Source organism: Medicago sativa, chromosome 8 (assembly GCF_051527215.1).
Source record: "Medicago sativa cultivar Bolivia chromosome 8, Bolivia_mono, whole genome shotgun sequence".
In the NCBI taxonomy this organism is placed as follows: domain Eukaryota; kingdom Viridiplantae; phylum Streptophyta; class Magnoliopsida; order Fabales; family Fabaceae; genus Medicago; species Medicago sativa.
The window spans coordinates 87,180,761-87,194,702 of record NC_140756.1 but is presented as its reverse complement, the minus strand read 5'-3'; the positions used below and the strand labels follow the sequence as shown (position 1 = coordinate 87,194,702).

At 30.3% G+C, this 13,942-nt stretch overlaps 2 protein-coding genes across 2 annotated transcripts; both read left to right on the top strand.

Moving 5' to 3' along the window:
* Positions 1-202: 202 nt before the first annotated feature.
* Positions 203-2,719, top strand: LOC146902785 (signal recognition particle 19 kDa protein-like). Its single transcript, XM_085733486.1, has 3 exons — positions 203-478; positions 566-665; positions 2,414-2,719. Exons 1-3 carry the CDS (start codon positions 302-304, stop codon positions 2,551-2,553), a joined length of 417 nt encoding a protein of 138 aa, XP_085589612.1. The 5' UTR covers positions 203-301; the 3' UTR covers positions 2,554-2,719.
* A 7,232-nt stretch (positions 2,720-9,951) lies between these two features.
* On the top strand, positions 9,952-13,942 carry LOC146902784 (uncharacterized). Its single transcript, XM_085735493.1, has 7 exons — positions 9,952-10,458; positions 10,614-10,726; positions 11,979-12,067; positions 12,330-12,366; positions 12,679-12,955; positions 13,076-13,146; positions 13,596-13,942. The coding sequence occupies exons 3-7, from the start codon at positions 12,057-12,059 to the stop codon at positions 13,773-13,775; spliced, it is 576 nt and encodes a 191-aa protein (XP_085591619.1). The 5' UTR covers positions 9,952-10,458; positions 10,614-10,726; positions 11,979-12,056; the 3' UTR covers positions 13,776-13,942.

Here is a 13,942-nt window from a genome sequence, read left to right as displayed (position 1 = left end):
GTTTCAATAGTTATTTACTATTTCATCAATCTAAAATAAAAATTATAAATGTTGGTCAATTTAATCACTTAAATTTAGTCCCACAAATTGAAAAAAAAACAATTAATTTAGTCATTTTCTTAATTTTTGCACCACAATTTTAAATATTTTATCATCTTTGTTTTGAAGATTATTTAATTGAATTTGGCCGGGAGTAAGTTGGGTTGAACCAATAGGCCCGGCCCAATAGATTAGTGAATGGTTTCGTGAAATCTTCATCTTCATCTTCATAACAGTGATAGATCTTTTCTGACATTGTAAGATGGAAGGTGAATTACCAAGCATAAAGAAGTGGATCGTATTATACCCTGTTTACATGAATTCCAAAAAGACTGTTGCTGAAGGAAGACGAATCGGAATCTCCAAATCATGCGAAAACCCTACTTGTCTTGAAATTGGGGATTGTTGCAATTATCTTAAACTTCCTTTTGCAATCGAGGTTAATTACTCACTCTTTTTTTCACATTTCAATTTCAATTCATTATTGAAGAAATGTATAATAATTATTGATGATTGTTGATCACAGCTTGACAAGGCTTACCCTCGTGATTTCATGCAAAGAGGACGAGTTAGAGTTTTGATCAAAAAGGAGGATGGAACTCTTATTAATCCATCCATAGCTTCGAGTAAGTTTTTTCTCAATAATTTTGCATCAATCTAGACTATTTGACCAATAGAGATAGAAGATAAAGACCCTGTTCTAGAGTAGCTTGATCTGAGACATTAATTTAATACTTGAACAAAATATTCATTCATCGAATCGAATAGTAATTCCTCAATATAGGATAGGAGCATTGCATGAAAAAAAGTGATTCTATTGTTGCTTGCTAAAGCCTGAGGATGCCAGTGCCATCCCATTTCCATCAAATGTTTTCTACCCATCAGAACATTGCTGCAACATACTATTATCAGTGTCGTGGTGATTACTTTGATATTTTTTCCACCTCTGTCTGATGTTGGCTTCAGTTGGCATTTCGATTGCGACTGAGTCGCTAACAACAAAATTGTCTATTATGACAAAGAGATACTGGCTTTAAGTCAGGATGTTTTGTCCACTACATCATCAAGTCTATCTACATTGATTATACTTTCTACTTTCTACCAGCACTACTTGTGATATTCCACTTTTATGGCTCTGGACTCGACACTGGATTGGAACTGGTCACTTATAAGTTTTAATTGTGGATGGACTTAGAGTAGAATTGGAAATTAGGAGTTAGACTTGTGTTGCTGTTCTGCCATTTTATTTAACATAAAAGTAGAAGTACAACAATATGAGTTTGATTTGCTCACTTAGGTGAAAGCTTAAAAGCATTTGAGAAATCAATTGAAAATATTCTCCTTTCTTTCTTAGAAATGAAATTGAATCCTAGGACAAAGTAATGTTATGCATGTAACATTATGCATCTTGATCAACATAGAAGCTACATAGGAACTACATATATATTTGGCATTTTTTATTTGTGATAATATCTACATTGTGACCCTTTATAAATCTATATCCTAAGCATGCTCCAATATTTTGACTGTTTAGGCCGTGGCACTTTTACAAATTCAAAGTACCCATTTACATGGACATGTTAATAACATCACAACAGAGGGGGATGAGAAACACTATGCAAAACTCTTTCAAAATGTATTTCACAATCAAGTGCAATATTGCTTGAAATAGCATTCTGAAGCAGCGGTGAATTCTCATTGAGTGTTTTTCTTCTTAGAGAATGGTAAAGGTTAAAAAATGGGAAGTAACAATCGAAACCTGTCATCTTGCCATGTAGGTCAATTTCGTAACTGTCTTTTAAAAACAACTACTACATACTTTATTCTTATTGAACGTCGGTGTAAAACTAGTTTGCACTGACGGTGTGTGTCCCTTTTTGTAATGGCCTTATCAAACTCTAAAGTAGTTAGTCAGAGAAATTGTGAGACCATGATAATATAACATCGGCCACAAGATTATGCTATTCTTTTTTATTTTCTAGAAATTATAGGATTTAGGCACAGAGAGAGAAGGAAACTGAAAATAGAGACTAAATATTTTCAAAATGATATTTGGTTTGATGTGATAATCCCGTCTTTATAACAATATATATTTAGCTACCAAATTCTATTTAAATAGGAAAATTAATCATGAGATTCAATGAAACATAGAGCCCACGCCAGAGAGATCATCTATGATATTATAAATTATGATAGCTTATTTCTTAAGGCTTTTCCCAATGTCGAGTTGAGAATCGCAACTCTTTTGCAAGCATCACATATTAAAAGGATTAGAAAATTATTTTCTGTTATTTTCTTCAAGATGCATAGATTTCATGAATGTTGAATATACTAGTATCTCATTATCATTTGTTTTGTTTTTATGTCTTTGCAGGAAAGCAACTAATGTTACGCGTTGCAGAGATGGTCCCTAAACACCATGGAAGGACCAAGAAGCAGGAGACTGCACCAACAACAACTGCAACTGCTGGACCTTCCAACAAATCTGGGAAAGGTGGAAAAAAGAGAAGATAATTATGTGTTAGAAAACTTGTTGAACATTTTCATACCGGTGCCACTCCGAGTATATTATTCATTACAGTTGAAAATATTTATCCTAACTAAATTGAAGTTGTACCACTCGGAAATGGGTTTTGCGCATAGGATGTAACATTTTGTTAAGAGGACTTCTTTTCATACAGTATAGTCTTTGTTTTTCTGTTTTTTTTTTCTTTCCGAACTTACAAGAAGAAACACATCACCGTCACGTTTGGAAGGAAAATGAACATGTAATAATGATGACATATAAGTCTTTTTTTTGTTTGTTTGTTAAAGGAATGACATATAAGTCTTTGTTACCCAAGCCAAGCAATTTAGGTTGCCCTTAACAATGGAGACGACCATGGTTTTGCTACTACAAGACTAGTACTTCAGCCAAAATCGAGTTGATATAATATCCCACCACGACTAGAAATCTTAAGATCTCTCTTATTATTATTTTTATTTTTCGAGGGGATTTTTCATATTATTGTTTGGTGGCTTTTTAAAATGAATTATATGATTAGTTCTTTACACATTCAAAATTTCTTATGACGAAGATTTTCATATATTTTTTTTTAGAGAGATGGGGATGATTTCTACCCTTCTAGTCGTAACACTAAAATAACCATGCATTTAAGAGTTTGAAAAATAATTTTTATTTTGAAAATTATTTTATAATAATATGTTTGTTTTCTTTGTGTAAACACCTGGAAGGTTATTTTTAAAATTATGTAGTATGAAATAATACTTTTAAAATAGCATATAGAACTTGAATTTGATTTAGTTCAATCTTACAAAACTCACTTCTAACTAAGGGAAAGAAAGACCCATTTATAAACATAGTTTTAAATTATATTTCAAGTCATATTATCAATACGTCATTGTATCCTTCTGTGGGTGATGGTCGCTTTGTTTGGGAAAAAAAAAAAAAGAAGAAGAAAATTGGGAGAATACTATTGTACTTATCGACTGTGCATGCAAGAATTAATTGATGCAATCCACTTTAAGGTGCATGAATCATGGGATTTAATATGGCACCTTAGTGCCACCTAATGTCGTAACACTAAAATAACCATACATTTATTACATTTTTTTTTTTTTGACAAAATTTATTACATGTTTTAAATCGTGGTTTAAATATGGCTAACTTTTATTTTTGAATAAAAAGTTGTGCATTAATTTTTTTTTTTAAGTAGTCTAATAGTTAGAGATTCACTTTTTTGAGATGAATAAGTGGGATGTATAGGGTTCGAACGTCCCATACATATATAATGCAATGTCTCTACCAAGCTAAGCTTGCGGGGACAGCTGCGTACTAATCTATTGATTGTTTTTTCTACTATTGGTTTATTTTCCGTAATGATTGATCATTATTATTTCTTGTTAAAAAATTGATCATTATTATTTATTATAACATCCACTATTATTGCAATGTTTGATTTGATTTGATTTATCCCTCGAAAAATAAGTTTCACGTGTTTGCATAAACTATTGATGAGATTTTTTTTTTTTGTGATAGGGGTTTGAATCTCAGACCTTGTGTATATTATGTATTGTTCCTACCAACTGAGTTTAACTCACGAGGACTATTAATGAGATATATCTAATACGGACCAAATAAATTTTTTAAGAAATTTTAACAAAATGTTATATATTTTTTTTTACAACAAAATGTTTTTTTTTTTTCAACAAAATGTTATATTTGTTCTTCGGTAAAAATACTAAAGATCCATATTTTAACAATTTTTTAAAGGTCACCAAAGGTCTTACAAAATATATCACCAAAAATTTAGTTGCAGTCTTTTTTTATGTGACTAACAACCTTTAGCAGCTTAAATGTGGACAAATCCACGTACCTAAAGATTCATTTTGGACGACTTTTTTGGACGATTGAATCTTCATAAGTTGTTTCTTTGTATAATCCTAAAAAAGTAAATAGAAAGAGAAAATAGAGAGGAGTTATATCGAGTATTAAATTTTGTAAATGAATCTGTATACTTTTTTTTTTGTTTGAAGTAGAATCTATATACTATTATTATGTCGTAATCATGTTCATGTAAAAAATGTATATAGACATGTGGTTGAATTCCGTGATATATCAAATGCAATGCACTAACAAAAAAATAATTATTTTTTTCCTTAAATGCGTAACGATTAGTAACAAATGTATCAAAATTTTAAAATATTATCTGATTGTAAACTATGTTAGTCAAAATAATGACCCTTACATTAAAATGTTTGGTTAATATATATTAGTCTCTCAATAACTTAACTAATAAACTATACAATCACAAACTATTTTAAAATTTTGATATTTCGTACGATTATTGTGGTTATTCGTTAGATAAAATGAAGGAAAAAAAATAGCCTTGCAATTTCTTCCGAAGCCTGTGGTATAAGAAAGCGAAGAATGAACACATGTTGCTTTTATAACAAAATCAACGGTTGGACTTTTAGGGTCCGTTTAGTTCGGGGGTTTTAATGGGGAGGGGAGGGAAAGGGAGAGAATATTTTAAATTTGTTGTGTTTAGTTCAATTTTTAGAAGGGAGGGGAAGGGAGAGGAAGGGGAGCAAAATCCCTCATAAGCTCATTTATCGCTCCCCCTCAAATTGGAGTTTTTTGGAGTGGAGGGGAGAGAAAGATAAATGAGTTAATGTAATTTTAATTACATTAACATAATTATCATCATATTCATTTTTAAATGACAAAATCGTCCTTATTAAAAATTTAAGTGTTTTCAATATATTGCTTATTACCCTTTTTTTTTAACATGCCTATATCATCCTTTTTTTTTTTAAGTAGAACCACATATTCTTCTCTTCTAATATTTTTTTATGAGAATTTTTTTTGTTTGTTCTAACTAGCAACTGAGCCGTGCTAAGCACGGGCCCGTGCTCCGCACGGGCTAATTCGAAGCAGGGGGCTATGCATTAAAGTGCATTGCAATGCTATATGAATTGAGAAAATAAGAAAAAACTAATGATAAATCCGGCGTTACATTGACTTCCTTTGAGATTTTCTTAAATAACATAAGTACGCCTTTTACATTTCCAAACACATCAATCTCCCTTCATTTTATCTATTTCGATAATTTTGTAAATATACAATTTAATTTCAATCATTTTGATTCATTTGTATCTGTTTTCTCTTTTCACGGTTAAGTTAAATGAGGTTTTTTCTTGCAATGGAGAAACAATGACAACATTTTGATTTATTTAGTTGTTATTAGATATTATGAAGTGGTAAACTAATAATAATAAAGATTTTATTATTAATAAAGATGTCATTACGGGTCCCGTGTATGAATTGTACAACTATATTCTTTAGTGACTGTTTACCATTTTTTCAGTGTTTTTTTAAAGTCATATTTCTAAAATCTATAATAATTAATAATCTACAACAATAAAAAAATATTATTTTATAATATGACAAGATGGTCTGACTTCTTTGATTCTCTGTTTTTTCCAGTGAGATATGCATGTTTCAAAATGTTTTGTTTGCCTACACTCTGGTTCTTCAAGCTTGAAAGAGCTTTCATGCTTGTTGATTTGTTCAGGAAGCTGTTGCACTTGGATTTTGATATCGTGTTGACAGTCGATCCATTAATTGCCCTTCACATATGTTCACTTTTGCACCTGTATATGGGTTCACTGGGTTGCACCCGTGATTAGTGAATTTTTTTTTTAGGATAGATTAGGTTGTATCCCTGTTTTGGGTTGTACATGAGTCAGGTCTAATGCACATTGTCGCTTTATCTATTTCTTTTTATTTAATATAATATTTCTTTTAACTGAAAAAATGATAAAGAAAAAAGGCAAATTCTTTTTAGAAAAGAAGCAATCTTGAAAATGTGTAATTTTTTTTTTTAAGAATGAAGTTATGTTGTTTTTTTTTATTATCAATCAGATATTTTTTTTAATAAGATTATCATTCGGATATAATTGAATGTAAAATCATTTTTATAAAAAAATAGTTTAGTATGTTTAGATACATCAATATAAAAGGAATTTTTTGTTATAAAATCACATCAATCTTTTAAAAGTTATTTCCCCTCTCAGCCAAATAGGATCTTTTGTTACAAAAGACACAAAAAGGTAAATATATGTTCAGGTGTCAAAATGTTAATATGGGGCAAAAATTGTGTTTTTACGGGTCATTAAGTTTCATAATTAAAGAAAGACAATAGATTGCAAATTGTTTTTAACTCTTTAAATATTTAAAAGTTGAATTATAGGAAACTTTGTTTTGATTGAGATTATGATTAAGTTTGTTTGTTCATTAAAAAGAGATTAAGTTAGTGTATTTTATTGAGCGAGTTTGTTTTAATTAGTTTTTAAGAGAGAAAAAGTATAAGGAGGTTGAAGGAAAAGACACAAAAGGATATAATTTTAGTGACGTGTCAAAAAATTAAGAAAGAGTAGCATCGTATTTTTGGTAGACATTAAGTTTTATAAGTAGAGAATAGAATATTATTTTTATAAAAAGTAATTTAAATTGTTTAGATACAACAACATAAAAGAAATTTTTTGTTACTAAATCACATCAATTTTTTGAAATTTATTTTCTCTCTCGTCTAAATAGGATCTTTGTTACAAAAGACACAAAAGAGTAAATATATGTTGAGGTGTCAAAAGTTTAAGATGAGACAAAATTGTATTTTTGTTGGTCATTAACTTCCGTAGTTATTAGAATATTATAGAGAATAAATTGTTTTAAACTATTTAGATAATTAGAAGTTGAATTATAGGAAAATTTGTTCAGATTGAAATTAAAATTAAGTTTGTTTATTCTTTTGAAAAAAGATTAAGTTAATGTGTTTTATCGAATGAGTTTGTTTTAATTTGTTTTAAGAGAGAAAAAATAGGAGAAGGTTGAAGTAAAAGACACAAAAGGATATAATTTTGATGACGTGTCAAAATATTAAAGAGGGGTAAGACTGTATTTTTGGTAGACATTAAGTTTTATAATTAGAGAATAGATTTAGAAGTTGAATTATAGGAAACTTTGTTTTGATTGAGATTATGATTAAGTTTGTTTGTTCATTAAAAAGAGATTAAGTTAGTGTATTTTATTGAGCGAGTTTGTTTTAATTAGTTTTTAAGAGAGAAAAAGTATAAGGAGGTTGAAGGAAAAGACACAAAAGGATATAATTTTGGTGACGTGTCAAAAAATTAAAAAAGAGTAACATCGTATTTTTGGTAGACATTAAGTTTTATAAGTAGAGAATAGAAGATTATTTTTATAAAAAGTAATTTAAATTGTTTAGATACAACAACATAAAAGAAATTTTTTGTTACTAAATCACATCAATTTTTTGAAATTTATTTTCTCTCTCGTCTAAATAGGATTTTTGTTACAAAAGACACAGAAGAGTAAATATATGTTGAGGTGTCAAAAGATTAAGATGAGACAAAATTGTATTTTTGTTGGTCATTAACTTCCGTAGTTATTAGAATATTATAGAGAATAAATTGTTTTAAACTCTTTAGATAATTAGAAGTTGAATTATAGGAAAATTTGATTCAGATTGAAATTAAAATTAAGTTTGTTTATTCTTTTGAAAAAAGATTAAGTTAGTGTGTTTTATCGAATGAGTTTGTTTTAATTTGTTTTAAGAGAGAAAAAATAGGAGAAGGTTGAAGTAAAAGACACAAAGGGATATAATTTTGATGACGTGTCAAAATATTAAGAAGGGGTAAGACTGTATTTTTGGTAGACATTAAGTTTTATAATTAATAATAATAATAAAGAATAGAAGAGAATAGAAGTTGTTCTCATTTTTTATTTAATATTTTTTAATTGTATTATATATTAAAACATTATCAACAAATTTTGTGCAGGATTTTTTATAAATATATTTTATAAATCAGGTCTAACAATAATTTTCTATAAATATTTTTATATTTTGCTAGATTATTTTATAAATATATTTTATAAATCAGTGTTCTAATATTTATGAATACCCAATATTTTGTCAGAAGTTTTGTGTATGATTATTTATGGCGTTTTCGGTTACTGAGTTTTCATGTTTAATTTTTTATGAAGTGAATAATTTAAAAATCGTGATACTATTTTAATATTAGATGGATAAAAAAGTAATTTAGTTTTAAAATCCCTCCCCTCCCCTTGTGAACCAAACAAATATTTGATTAAAATCCCTCCCCTTCCCTCCCATCATTTGAACCAAACATACAAATATTTGATACTATTTAATTTAGTTTTAATATCTCCCCTTCCCTTCCCTCCCTTTCCCTTCACTCCATTAAAACCCCTCCTCTCCCCTCCCCTTCGTTGAACCAAACGAACCCTTACACCATACAAGAAGGTAGTGGGTGAAATATAGAAATCGTTCGTATGTTTCGTGGGTTAAGCTTTCGTAAAAAATCGTATTTTCCAAAAAGAAAAATGCAATGTTTTTCTTTTTTTCTTTTTTTTTTGACAGAAAAGAATGTAATGATTTTCGGTAACATTAATTCGGTGAGCTGTAATATTAATAATTCGGTGAGGGTATTACATGTGAGTAAATTTTTTAAATAAGTGAGTAAATGCGTTAATAAGGCACATTAAGGAAAACGTGTTTTTAATTCCATATACTCCCATTACGAGCTATAAATAGAATCAGGTTCATAATCTTCCATTACTCATTACTCAGTCACATAAACTCAAACCCGTAGCACTAGAAGATTTAGTGTCACATCTCAGCCATTCCAAACTCCTGATTATGACTTCAACAAGTAATTTTTTCACTGCTTTGATGCTGCAGTAGTTTTTTTTATATCTCTCTCTATTTTGAATTCAATGTCTGATTTTATTGTTGGATGATTGCTCAAAACAGAAATTAGACATTTGGAACCAATCATTAGGTTACATCCTTTGTTTTTCGTTTTAATGTCATTATCATCAACATTAATTTTAGATGATTTCTATAGGTCAGTCAGATTGCTCAACCTCCAAAAATAAGTCGATCCAAGGTGGCTCTGAGCATGGGCGAGGAGGGACGGCCGCCCATGACACCACTTTTATAGGGGGCACCAAAATTATATATTTCTTTTTAACCCACATTGATTAATTCTTTTTTTTAGAGAACCTTGTTTATGAATGAATCTTTTGCGATAAAAAATGTAAGAAGAAAGATATTTAAATAATTAAAAATGAACAAGCATATTTATTCGCACAGTGTACCAAAAGTCTTATCGATCAAAAGTTACATTATGATCCAAAAATACAATGATCGAGCCATAACTCCCGATAGATTTGTGCAATCGAAAGTTACCATCGGATAAATCCAAAAAAAATTTGAACAACGCAAAAAGGGCAAATAAGGCAATTAAGTCAAGCTTACATTGAGCATTGTTTTTTCTTTTTGGATTTTTGGATGTGGATCCTCTACTACCGCAGTTGTCTCTACAGCAACGTTAATTTCAACTCTTAGATTAATCGGATGACTAATAAACAAATAGATAATAAAAAAAGAAAAACTCCAAACAATTTTATGTATTTTCTTGTGGATACCCTCTTAATAAGAAATCTTTTTTATTTATTTATTTAATTGTTTTATCTGTCATCTGATTAATCTGATCAATATCCATTGTTTATGCTGTTATTTTATATTTTGTATCATTGTTGCATTTAGTGAATATACAAAGTTTTTTTTTTTGAAGGAAGTGAATATACAAAGTTTATTTAGTTATTCAAATAGAGAAATGTATTTAAATTTGATTTAGGTTTTGTTTCTCTATCTTATATATATGCTTTCAATTTTGCATGGGATGTAATAGAGCTTGAAAAGATACTACGTAAAGCACAACGTTCCTGGCTTGGAACTGCTGAAATATGTGAGATACTTCGCAATCACCGGAAGTTCAAGTTATCACAGATTCCACCTTATAGGCCTCCAGGTATTGCTTATTTTTACCAACTTAACTTGATCTATTGCTAATTCATGTATGAAGTGATGTAGATCTCAAGTAGAAAAGTTTTGTGTTAGCTACAATTCGTACACATGCTTGGTATAAAGATGGAGTAATAATTTTGACATGTTCATTTTTTTCAGCTGGGTCACTATTATTGTTTGATCGAAACAGAGTCAAATTCTTTCGCAACGATGGCTACCTCTGGAAGAAGAAAAAAAATGGCAAGATAGGAGAAGGTCATATAAAGTTGAAGGTGTGTTGTTCATTTTATTAGTTGTAAATTTCACTTTTTTTTAATCAAACATGTTATATGGGTCAAACTGTTATGTTGGAATGTGCTCATATAATTGATACACTTGATTTTTTGTTGTTTTCCACACAATACCAAGGTAATATAGTAGGACTAGGAAGCATCTTTGGTTGCATAAACTGGTTACATAAACATGCAGCTTTAAACTGCTTTGGTTTATGTAACACCCACGTCGTGGCTTTCGATATCCCGTTAGGTGGATACGAAAGGTTCCCGACCTAAGGGGAACGGTTTAAGCCGCAAGGGACCCCCACGACAATAGTAGGAACCGAAACACATCGGAATGAGAGGGATCCGGAGGCCGTGTAGGTATGGGACTACATGGTTGAAGGAAGGCTTATAAGAATTGTTAGGTACTACCCATATCAACAAGATGCATCTTCTTTTCGGGAGCTCAATCCATAGGAACTCCACAGTTAAGCGTGCTTGGCTTGGAGTAGTACTAGGATGGGTGACCTACCGGGAAGTTTCCCGGTAAGCATGTGAGTGAGGACAAAACATGCTGAAAAGAATCGTGTTGGTTTGTGGGGTTAGTCGGCAATCCTGTAAGCAGTCTGGGATGTTACAGTTTAACTATTTCACAAATGTTTTACATTAATATAAGTACAGTAGCCTTGATGTCGAAGCAAGATGATGTTGTCAAAATGTTCAATTATTAAACCCTGATTTGAATACACAGTTTATTAGCATTTGATTTTTTATTTCCTTGGCATGTAAGATTTCATTAAAATTCCATTAATTTTGGTTAATAATAGAGAACACACTCAGAAAATATTTGTCTAATTAAGAACAAGATTGCTAATGTTGAGATAAAATTGAATACACAGTTTATTAGCATTTGATTTTTTATTTCCTTGGCATGTAAGATTTCATTAAAATTCCATTAATTTTGGTTAATAATAGAGAACACACTCAGAAAATATTTGTCTAATTAAGAACAAGATTGCTAATGTTGAGATAAAACAAACATATTAAGAAGTGCTTCCCCATTGTTTTGCCTTCTTTTATGATACTTGTATTTTGACGGTTGTATCAAACGAACTTATCTGAAAGTGTTCTCCAAAAAAGAACAATGAGGTTCTAGTCTCCTGTGTTTAATATCTGTATGTTGTCTGGTGCCATTTTTCTCCCTTAGTTTGCATTTTACTTTGGTCTCATGAGTTGCCTAATTTATTGGTTCTATTGTTCAATGTAGAATGGTAGTGTTGCAGTCTTGCATTGCTTCTATGCTCGTGGTGAGGATAATGCAAACTTTCGGAGGAGAGTTTATCGGATGCTTGATGAGTGAGTTTTTGTAATCCTGTTTTTAGGATCAAGAGTTTATATTATTGACTTTTTACAAAGAATATTCAGCATGGTACTTACGTTGTTAATTGCTATTTTATCCGGATATTTTTCATCTTACTAAAAGTTTAGAGAAAATAATAGATTGAGTTTTAATTTAAGCCTGAACCTTGCAAGGTTGCACCATGTGTTCATGCCCTTTTTACATGGTTATAGTGATTAAAAAAAAAAATCAACTTAAACATATTCTTTTGAATTGCAGGCAGTTCAAGGACATTGTCCTCGTGCATTACGGAGAGGTATGCATTTGTTTTTCTTTGTAGCATTTTGGTTTTTATCATAATTTTATTTATGCAGATGACAATTATGGTTAATCTTAGTAATATCAAGCACGATTGTTTTGATTTTCTGTGCTATCTTTCTTTTAAGCATGTTTCCTATGAGCTGCATTAAATGGATTGTGAGCAATCACGAGTACTTGTTTTGCATATTTTGTGGTTCCATCTATGGGTAAACCGTAAAAGATGGATCTCCCAACCATATTGTGGTTTTTCAAATATGCTTATTTTGCATATTTTAAATGGTTTTATATAATGCTTCACACTTTACAGGGCTGCAAGTCTGGCATATTCTCACATTTGCATGTAGTTCCGGTAACCCTGGGTGGTAACTCTCATAGTAGTTCAGTGCCTTCCTCTTCCAAAACAAACTCACCAATATCTGATGTTCAAGTATCTTTGACATCGAACGGAAATGAAATTGATCAGCACAGAGCTTCTGAGTATGAGAATGTCGAGTTACAGAATTATTCTCAAGTCTATTCTCATGCTCAATCTACCAACAGTTCCATACATCATTGCGCACCTCAACTTGCACATAAAGCTACCGGTTAGTTGTGGAAAAGAATAGGAAATAATATGTGGAATTGTTTTCATTGTGATTCTAAATTGAGGTCTTTCCTTTACTTTTTGTAGAAATGTCGATTGTAAATTGTGAATTTTTTTTTAGGGTTTTCTGAGTTATTAAGGAACCCCGTTATTTCATCATGGAGATCGGACAATTATCAGAATGTTAATCAGGTTGGTAATTGCAATTATCAACTATATTTTTAAACTATGACACTCTGCCTTGATTTCCTTTATGAATCCTGTTAAAGTTTACATATTCCAAATTTTGGGAGTCATATGCATCTTGTTGAGATATTTGAAATTACGTTATGATATTATGTGAATATTTTGTTATAAATAGGATAGATAAATCGGAATTGGTTATGATCTTTATATTTATTTAATCAAGGGATTTGGTTGTACACTTTGATGAGTATAATTGTATAAATAAAAACACTGAGGATTAATCTCTCAGTTGGTATTAGCGCCAAGTTTTGGAAAGGACTTCCCCTGATCCGGCATATTATGCTCTAAGGGATATATTTTCCTAAGGAAATGATGTTCTGTTATTTATATAGTGTTTTACTTTTACTAGTCACAATGCCTTCCCCTGTGTGACTTTTTTTCTTTTTTTCTTGCAGCTTGATGATTTTGGACAGTGGATTGACAAGGAGACTGATGGAGATTGGAATAATTCTTTGATGTCTTCAACTTCCGGCAATAATTCAAATACATTTGATGTGGATAATCGTGATGTGGATTATTTAGAACAACTGCTTAGTATCGATTATGACTTTACTCTCGATTGGGCATTTGATTGATTTTACTCTTATTAAATTAATGTTATTTTAACGCCTTTTATTGTATATAGAAAATAAAGGGAAAAAAAACGTTTTGCCAACTTTGGAGTAATTGGAATATTTTGGTTTAGGAAATATGTACATTCCTAAACTATTTGCGAAATTTTAATAGGTTAAACTAAAAAAAA